The sequence below is a fragment of the Colobus angolensis genome, unplaced genomic scaffold (assembly GCF_000951035.1).
Source record: "Colobus angolensis palliatus isolate OR3802 unplaced genomic scaffold, Cang.pa_1.0 Scaffold316, whole genome shotgun sequence".
Lineage (NCBI taxonomy): Eukaryota > Metazoa > Chordata > Mammalia > Primates > Cercopithecidae > Colobus > Colobus angolensis.
In genome coordinates, this window is record NW_012116444.1 from 1,634,949 (window position 1) to 1,645,162 (window position 10,214).

Sequence of the window (10,214 nt, forward strand, 5' to 3'; positions counted from 1 at the left end):
TCGAGACCATCCTGGCCAACATGGTGAAACCTCGTCATTACTAAAAATGCAAAAATTAGCTGGGTGTGGTGGCGCATGCCTGTAGTCCCAGCTACACAGAGGCTGAGGCAGAATTGCTTAAATCCAGGAGGTGGAGGTTGCAGTGAGGCAAGGTGGTGCCACTGCACTCCAGCCTGGTGACAGAGCGAGATTCTGTCTCAAACAAACAAACAAACAAACAAATGAACGAACAAACAAAAAATGATCTTTAAAAATCTAGGCCAGAGCTGGAAGAAAAATAAACAGACTGACACTCATTTGGTCTCTAAGATACTGTGGGTGCCACCCATGTGAGAGTGCCCTTGGCTATCTTTTGCCCAAGTAGCTCCAAGCTGGGGTGGGTGTTTCCATGGCATGGTTGTAGCCAAGAGAGCCCCAGCATGTGAGAAAGACCTGGATTACACAAAAACCTAGGAAGCTGGTTGGACACTTGGACCATACACTACACCTGAAGCCAGAGTCTCCAGATGAGGAAGGCTCATGCCTATGCAAGCCAACAATCCACTCTGATCATTCTCTGTGCAGAATGTTCACTGGGGGATTTGGTGTGCCCTGTCCTCTGGCTGCTCCTTCATCCTGTTCCAGTTTATCCATTCACCCCGCCAGATTTCTGGCTTTGGTAGGTGGAGCCACCTCTGCCCCTGGACTCTCTGAACTTTCTGCCACACCTGTCCCCTAGAAGGGTAGAGGTGGAGGAGGAAGTGGTACCAGAAGATAAAAGCACACGGCCCCAAAGCTAACACCTCTTCTACCCAAGTTTGTACAGCCACCGCTGTGTAAACCCTGCCCCTGGGCTTGAGAAGGTCCCGGGCAGCTGGGTGAGTCTTGAGCTAGGAGCACATGTTGCCTTCAGGAAGAAGTTGGTGCTGCTGCCCCCAAATTTTTTTTCTACTCATCAGAGGAGCCGTTTTCTGCTCCTAGAATCCAGCATTGGAAATGTAGGGAGGAATAGAGATAACCTCTGGGCAGGGCTAAGCCAGTAAGAAGGTCAGGTCAGTGCTTTGTTCGATAAAGGCATCAGCTCTCTTTACCCCATGGGCCTTGCAAGTCACAAAATTTTTCATAGGCCTGAAGGACCTCCTTTCATTAGCTTTCTGGGTCATGACTGTGCGTGTGGGCCACCCACCCCACACCCACCCACCCACCATCCATCCCTTATGCAGAGAGCGAGAGGCTGTACGAGCAGTGGTTAAGAGCCTAGACTCCGGAGCCTGGGTTCAAATCCCAGCTCTGCCGCTTACCAGCTGTTTGACAGGACATGCTACATCACTTCTCTGTACCTTAGTTTCTGCTGGCATTGATGATAATAATATTTATTTCTTGAGTGTTGTGAGGGTTAAATGAGTGAAAAATACTAAAGCTTTCAGAACTGTGCTTGGTGCATAGCGCAGCCTGTTTCTACAGTCAAGGATGGACATACCCCTCCTCAGATAAGGGTAGTGATTCAGAGAGGAGAGCTGTCTTGCTGGAGTTCCACAGCTGCTAAGTGGCAGGGCTGAGGGCCCAAACCTTTCTCTTATGGTTTGTTCTTTCTGCTCCCTGATGCAGAAGCACTTCTCTGTCCCTTTCTCACATTATTCTATCCCTCTCTTCAGTCTCTCAGTGACAGCCACACAGGATTCAGTAGTTTCAGTGCTGAAGGGGAGAGGGCCACCAACCCAGGGCCGCTCCCTCTCCCATGGTCTTTTCCCCTCCCCCTCCCTTGCAGGCTCCAGGCAGAGGGAAGCCGCTGGGCAGCTTGGTAGGTGACAGTCTGGTATCTTGACAGCTTATCCCTCTTTCCTCCAATTCCAGACTTGGAGATCACGGTCCCAATTCGGCACTCACAGCACCTGCCTGCGAAAGTGGAGTTTGGAGTCTATGAGAGTGGCCCCAGGAAAAGTGTCATTCCCCCCAGGACGGAGCTGAGACGGGGAGACTGGAAAACAGACAGCACCTCCAGCACAGCAAGTGAGCAGCTGGGGGTGCAGGGGGTGGGGTCTTCTCGGCTGGGCTCCAGCTGGCGCCCTTGGGCCTTAGGAAACATCCTCTTAAGAGCCCAGGAGATCTCCAGTGGGGCCTGGTTTGGGTTTGAGAGGTGTAAAAGGTGGGGCAGAGTTACTGTTTGCCTGTGAGGTTTGCTTTGTATCCCATGAAGCCTGGTTACTTGATAATTATTACTCTAGCCCTTCTCTAAATATCAAAACCTAATACTAATAGTTAACATTTATTGAGCATTTACTATATTCTGAGCCTCTTTATAGATTATCTAATTTAATTCTCACTGAAGCTCTATGAAATAGGGACTGTCATCTCTGTTTACTGAGGAGGAAGCAGGAGGCTTAGTGCTCTGGCCTAGGTTAAATAGCTAATGTGGAGTAGCCGGAATTTGAACTCATTCTGGATACAGAGCCAAGACTCTTAGCCACCATTCTTTGCTGCTTCCTCAACTATCATAAAGCAAGGGAAAGGGCACAGAGTCAGAAATATCAGAAAATAATGGACTCAAGTAAAATAAAAAGAAGAAAAAAAGAAAATAACAGACTCAAATTCGAACATTCCAACTTTACAGGCAAGTTGAGGATCTAATGAGGAAATGCCTTCCTTTTGGCTGGAAGGCTTCAATAGTCATCTGATTGCATAGACAATACAGCCTGATGCACCAGGCAGGAGCTGAGGGCTTTGTTCCCATATCCAGGGCAGTGTTAGCTGACTCCAGACACACTGGGTTCACAAGCCACATAGATTTTCTCTTATTTAATACATTTCAGTGCTAACAAAACAGCTAGGAAAGCAATAAAAGAGCCAGAGAGCAACTGAATTTCAGGACTCATATCTCCTTAAATGTCAAGAACCCCATAACACATGTTGCAGCAGGAAGGTTATCTAACCCAGGGGTTCTTAATCTTTTCTGCATCACAAAGCTCCTTGAGAATCTGATATATACTTTGGTTCTGTCCCCCAGACACACGCACAGGTGTATGCACGTGTATGTGTGCACACACATAATTTTACCCACCCATAGACTTAGGTCAAGAACCTCTGAGCTAGTTTTCCTTCATCCTGTATAGATGGGGTATTTGTGACCCAGAAAGAGACAGAATTTTGCCCAAGGTTACATAGCCAGTGAATGGCAAAGGTGTGAGTAGATCCTAGCTCCTTTCTCTTTCAGGTGAATGTTTCTGCCATCATTACCTGTCAAAACAGACCCACAGCCTATCACATGACTGCCTGGGAAGTCTAGTCTGGACAGAGGAGAAAACTTCCCCTTACTTAATGGGGGTGATCATTTGTATGCAAAGCCCACTGGGAGCAATTTGAGAATTCTGACAAGTTCAGGAATGGGAGAGATGTCCTCAGGGATCACAGGTGGCAGAAGGAGCAAGGGACAGCTGGCTATCTCTGTCTCTCAGACCTGTGGAAGAGGAGAGGAGAAGTGGTAGAACCCTCTCAGGGTGAGGACAGTGCATCCCAGGGTTGGTGAGGAGAGTGACAGCTGGAAATTTAACAAGACAAATGCTCTAGTTTCAGGTTCAGAGTAATTGAACAGATTTTTGTGTATACGTTTTTTGGGGGATAGCCTGGGGTGAGGAGAAGATGGGAAGAATAAACTGTACTTTTCTCCTTGTGCAGTGGTTTAGTACCCAGGGTTGGCTGGCTCATCTGGTTAGAAAATGTTACTAAATGACAGACCAATGGATTTTACTCTACTCTGTGGCTGTGGTCTGCATCCAGCCCGTTATACAGTTTCCATTATCTATTGCCATGCAATAAACCATGCCAAAACATAGTGGCTTAAAACAACCCTTTATTTATGCCTTATCCTACAACTTAAACAGGACTCAGTGGGGATGGTGGTTCATCTCTCCTCTGTGGCATCGGCTGGGGTCACTCATGAGTCAGCATTCAGCTGTAAGCTCTGCTTGTCCTGGAACATCCAAGGAAACCTCTTATCCTCCAGGGCCTCTCTACACGTGGCCTTTAATTCATAGCCTTTTATATGGCAACACGATCTGTAGAGGGAATAGGCCAAAAGGAAAAGCCCCAGTGTGCTAGTGCCTATCAAGCTTTGGCTTGCATCACACTTGCTAATGCCATATTGGCCAAAGCAGGTCATGTGGCTAAGCTAGAGTGCGGCAGGGGGCAGGAGCACACAAAGGTGTGGATCCTGGGCGGGGGGGGTTGACTGGCGGTCACTAGGGGTTAGTCTTACCATCTTGAAATGGATAACAGTGCAGATAGCTGCTTCCGTTAATCAAATGCTTACTCTTTGCGTGCCCTGTGCCAAGCATGTCACCATATTTTCGGGTTCATTTTATATAACAGTGCTGTGAGTTTCTAGATAAGAAAATGGAACAGAGAGGGTAGGCGACTTGCCCCAAGTCTCTTGGCAAGCAAGCAGGGGGTCTGGGATTCACATCCATAGCTTCCTGTGCTTTCAACTGTGGGGATGTACTGCCTTCCAAATAGAAATAGTTCCCATGGCAGGGAGGGAGAGTGAGGATGGCCCAGCTTATCCACCAACTGCCCCTTAACCCCCTGAATCACACCCTTAAAAAAGCACTGTTTGTATTATGGTGCAGCTGTCATCTCTTGGGAACCATGGAAAAACAGTTGCAGGTTAAATCTGGTTATAACTAAAAATTCAAGCGCCAGATACTAGTGTTATGTTTAAGAGAACAAAAATTGCATAACAGAAAGGTTGTTGACCTCCTAGGTTGTCTGGCCCAAGTTTCTTTTTTCTCTTTCTTTTTTAAAACAAACTCTGATTTCAAGTGTAACCAAGGTTCTTAAGAATCATAGTATACTTTTATATGGTCAGTTTTTTCTCTTACTCATTGATCCACCAAATACTGAGGACAGCTCTGTGTATACTGAGCTAGGCTGTATGCTAGAGAACCAAAGATGAAAAAGAACCAGAGCCTGTCCTTAGGAGGCTTGTAATGGAGGAGAGAAAGTACACGAGTAGCATGGCATTAGATGCTTGTCCGGTACTTCTCCCCTGATGGTAGAAGCCTACCAAGGGGTGGGCACTGCCCCTCTCCCCCTGGCAAGTGTGAAGATGATGGGAGCTGGGGTGAGTCTCCTAACAACTGTGCAGCCTAAAGGGGATTTGGGCAAGCAAGTCATCAGCCTGGAGAGGAGGAAGGCCAGGGCCAAGGTTCAGAGCCAAACACTGGGACTGAAGATTTAAGAATGCCAGCAGAAGGGACAGGGGGAACTGATGGCTATGAGTTTCCGGAGTCATGGAGCCGGTGCCTGTGGCAGCTTTATTACTTCTTGCTAGTAGATAAACTTCAAAAGGATTATGGCTCATCATAAGGGAATGTGATGGACAATGAGGAATGGCATGGGGAGGCTTAGCCACAAAGGGATGGCGGCCCGTGGGCCCGAGGGGTTACTTTTAGTTGGGGGAATGTGGGAAGGTTTTGATAGCATTTGTCCTGAGCCTTGGTGACTGAGGAGGTTTTAAACTTGTGGACAGGAGTGGGCTGTGGGCTGGGAAGAGTAGGGAGAAAAAGACAGCCTGGTCCGTGAACAGTGTTACGTGTGGGTAACAAGTAGAAAGCGACAGGATCACATGTTCCTTTTTTTTTTTTTTTTTTGAGACGGAGTCTCACTCTGTCACCCAGGCTGAAGTGCAGTAGCACGATCTCAGCTCACTGCAATCTCTGCCTCCCAGGTTCAAGCAGTTCTGTGCCTCAGTCTCCCAAGTAGCTGGAATTACAGGCACCCGCCACCACGCCCAGCTAATTTTTGTATTTTTAGTAGATACGGGGTTTCACTATCTTGGCCAGGCTGGTCTTGAACTGCTGACCTCGTGATCTACCCACCTTAGCCTCCCAAAGTGTTGGGATTACAGGCGTGAGCTACCTCACCCAGCTCATGTTCCTTAATAAACAAATTCGGCATCCCCTGGATTATAGAAACATTTTGACATATTATTTTAAATTTAAAAATCTGCCCCCCAAAAAGAATTTAAAATTGTAATTTTAACCTGCTCTATTCAAGCTAACATCTAAATTAATTCGCTCAAAGTTAATATCAGAATGCAGTCAAAACTATGTTTTGACTACCTATAAACTTACATGACCAGGAGCTATTTGAAGTGGAAATTCAGCAAACCTAAGATCTTGACTATGTTGTTAGTGAGAATATTGGAAAATTAAAGTTAAGATCTCCTTGTTTTTGTTGATTAACTCTTATTCTTTCTTCTTCTCTGCTAGATCACCATGTGCTGGGGCTTAAAATGCTGTGCTGTCCAGTATGGTAGCCACTGGCCACATGTGGTTATTTAAATTTTTAAGTTAATTATGACTAATTAAAATTTAAAATTCGTTTCCTTGGTTGCACTAGCCATGTTTCCCACTTGCTACCATATTGGATAACACATAATAAAAGATGCCCTGAAAGTTCTATCGGATGGTCCTATTTTAATGATGCAGGTGATAAATTCCCAACTGAAAAGCCTCAAGCGCCTAAACTCACACAGTCACAGTTCTGACCATGAACATAAATTATACTTTTGAGGGCCGGGCATGGTGGCTCATACCTGTAATCCCAGCTCTTTGGGAGGCCAAGGTGGGTGGATCATGAAGTCAGGAGTTTTTGAGACCAGCCTGGCTAACATGCTGAAATGCCGTCTCTACTAAAAATACAAAAATTAGCCAGGCACAGTGGCATGTGCCAGTAGTCCCAGCTACTTGGGAGGCTGAGGCAGGAGAATCGCTTGAACCTGGGAGGCAGAGGTTGCAGTGAGCTGAGATTGTGCCACTGCACTCCAGCCTGGGTAACAGAGCAAAACTCAGTTTTGGGGAAAAAAGAAATTATACTTTTGAGTGTGTACTTTGCATTTTGTTTTGTGTCAAAGGGTCTGGCCGCTTATTACAAGGCATGTCTGCATGGGTGATACATACCCGTTTGCTAGAATTTCTAAGTAAAAAACTGCAGCAACAAAGTTAGTTTGCAGATTTTAGAAATACCACTGAAGAGCTGAGAATCAGAACACCTTTGCTATCTTGTCCTTCAATTTGGAGCACTAATATCAAACATGATTTTCATAGGGGTTAAATGGCAATCACATTTTCAAAGCCCTCAGTCAATGGTAGCAGTAATGCCAAAGTTAGTCATCAGAAAGTGAATAATTTTTTCCATGCTGAAAGAAAAACTGAACTCTAATAAAATGGTATAAGCCTGGACATAGTGGCTCACACTTGTAATTCTAGCACTTTGGGAGGCTGAGGCAGGAGGATCGCTTGAGCCCAAGAGTTGAAGACCAGCCTGCGCAACAGAGTGAGATCCTGTTGCTACAAAAAAAAAAAAGAAAGAAAGAAAATGGGCTAGGAGCGGCGGCACACACCTGTAGTCCCAGCTACTTAGGGGGCTAAGGCAGGAGGATTGTTTGTGTCCAGGAGTTTGAGGCTACCGTGAGCTGTGATCATGCCACTGCACTCCAGCAAGACCTTATCTCTAAAAAAACAAAAAGTATAAGATGGCCAAAGTTTGAAGAACCCCATACTTACAGCTTATGTATTATTTATATCAATAAAACTAAGTAAGTGCTAGAGTTCTCTATTTTATTTTAGCCTGAAAGAATCCTCAATCCGGCTGATTTTCTTTCTACCCTTTAGGTAGCACGAGTAACCGCTCCAGCACCCGGAGCCTCCTCAGTGTGAGCAGCGGGATGGAAGGGGACAATGAGGTGAGAGTTGGGACTCCACCCCACCTATCTTGTCCTAGGGGTCGTTTCATCGCAAGAGATAGAAACCCAGGTGAAAGGGGCCAGACACAGAAGGTCATATATTATAGTATTCCATTTATATGAAATGCCAGAGTGGGCAAATCCACAGAGACAGTTTGCAGATTGGTGGTTGCCACGGCTGGAGGGAGGAGGAATGGGAAGAAACTGCTTCATGGGGACAGGGGTATTAGTCAGGGTTCTCTAGAGGGACGCGTGTGTGTGTGTGTGTGTGTGTGTGTGGCGTTTATTAAGTAGTATTAACTCACACAATCACAGAGTCCCACAATAGGCTGCCTGCAAGCTGAGGAGCAAGGAAGCCAGTCCAAGTCCCCGGAACAGGAGAACTTGGAGTCCAGTGTTTGAGGGCAGGAAGCATGCAGCATGGGAGAAAGATGTAGTCTGGGAGGCTAAGCTAGTTTCTCCTTTTCATATTGTTCTGACTGCTTTATATTCACTGGCAGCTGACTAGATAGTGCCCACGCAGATTAAGGGTGGGTCTGCCTCCCCCAGCCCACTGACTCAAATGTTAATCTCCTTTGGCAACACCCTCACAGACACACCCAGGATCGATACTTTGCATCCTTCAATCCAATCAAGTTGACAGTCAGTATTCACCATCACACAGGGTTTCTTTTTGGGTGATGAAAATGTTTTAAGACTAGACTAGATAGAGGGTGCACAACATTATAAATACACTCAATGCCACTGAATTGTCCACTTTAAAATGGTTAAGTTTATGTTAACTTCACCTCAATAAATAGAAAAGAAGGAAAGAAAGGAAGGAAGGAAATAGACAGCTGGAAATCCACTCTTACTAGTGAAACCAAAAGGGGCATCTGTGGGAAGGAGCCGATGAGTCTCAGGGGATCCAGGGTTAGGGGCTACCCTCCGGGTCTGGATTAGGAGCTGCAGGACCTGCCAGAGGGAGCCGGGGTCACTGTTCTGTGTGTCCCAGGCCCAAAAGTTCTTTGGTCTCTGCTTCTCTGCACACATCCGCTTTCTTTCCCCTCACACTGCTGCCTTCTGCTTCTCCACAGTCCCCTGAGTCCACTAGGCCTTCGAGCAGGGAGTAAGTTGCTGCTTTAGGTTGAGGCCCCATTCCAAGTTGGCTCAATTTGGGACATGTGTATAGCTTGATCCAGGGACCAGTGGCTGGGACAAGCAGGAGGGGCCACATGGGTCACTGCCAACTCTGAAGCCTTCTGAGAAGGGTCCTTGGGTGGGCATTTCTAAGAAGCTTCCACCTGATGCTGATGCTGACCAGCCACAGAGCACAGTTTGAGTAGCAAGGAATTAGAATTCAGGCAATTAATGATCACTGGGGCCAGATTGTCTTCCTCAGTGACTTCAGGAGGAAATGGAAAGCTGCCAGGTATGGCTGGGTTGATTTTCAGTTTGTGAACAACCTTCAGCCCCAGCCTAAGGAGGATCAAGGGGCTTTTGGGTTATGGTTGTCCAGCTGTGCTGGTTGCTGAATGTAGTTTTCGCCTTTCTTTCTCATCTTGTTTCCTGTAGGATAATGAAGTCCCTGAGGTTACCAGAAGCCGCAGTCCAGGTCCCCCACACGTGGATGGGACACCCACCATGTCCCTTGAGAGACCCCCCAGGGTGCCTCCGAGGGCTGCCTCACAGAGGTAACATCAAAACTGTTATGAAGTTTTCCCCTTATCTCTGAATCCTAGGGGAGAATAGGACTTGGAAACACCTAAGATGACTAAAGAATAAGCACAGAACTGGGTGCAGTGGCTCATACCTGTAATCCCAGCACTTTGGGAGGCCAAGGCGGGTGGATCACAAGGTCCGGAGATCGAGACCATCCTGGCTAATATGGTGAAACCCCATCTCTACTAAAATACAAAAAATTAGCTGGCCATGATGGCACACACCTATAGTCTCAGCTACTCAGGAGGCTTAGGCAGGAGAATCGCTTGAACCCGGGAGGCAGAGGTTGCAGTGAGCTGAGATCATGCTCCACACTGCACTCTAGTCTGGGCAACAGAGCGAGACTCTGTCTCAAAAAAACAAAAAAAATAAGCACAGAGCTAACTGAAATGCCTGCTCCATTGGACATATTTTACTGTGGACCCTTCATTAATTAAGTGATGCATTATTTAGTTGCAAATACTTTAAATAGCAAATTCAATGTTTCATAAATGAAATACATTGAAAAATGTCAACTTTTAAAATAGTTTTTATCCATTTGGCTAGAATTCAACTCTCCAATAACTAATTCCCTTGGCTGGACTGTAGGGACAGTGCCTTTTGGGGAACAGAAAATATGAAGGAATTGGAAATGAAAATGCAGGTGACAGGCCACATCGTATGGTGGTGGGAAGCCTGATTCTAGAGCCCCCTACCTGGGGTCAAGTCTCCAGCAGCTGTTTGCAAACTTGCAAGAACTATTTAACTTTAACTTTCATGTATTTCAACTTCCTTTTTTTTTTTTCTTTTTTTT

General features: G+C 46.3%; 1 protein-coding gene across 2 annotated transcripts in view; it reads left to right on the forward strand.

Annotated features, from left to right (window-relative positions):
- PIK3AP1 (phosphoinositide-3-kinase adaptor protein 1) overlaps window positions 1-10,214 on the forward strand; it is a 127,672-nt gene that overhangs the window by 109,467 nt on the left and 7,991 nt on the right. For both annotated transcript variants that reach the window (XM_011951203.1, XM_011951204.1), the window contains 3 exons: window positions 1,834-1,989; window positions 7,650-7,720; window positions 9,275-9,393. In XM_011951203.1, the coding sequence (XP_011806593.1) occupies window positions 1,834-1,989; window positions 7,650-7,720; window positions 9,275-9,393 (346 nt within the window). The remainder of the gene's footprint in view (window positions 1-1,833; window positions 1,990-7,649; window positions 7,721-9,274; window positions 9,394-10,214) is intronic.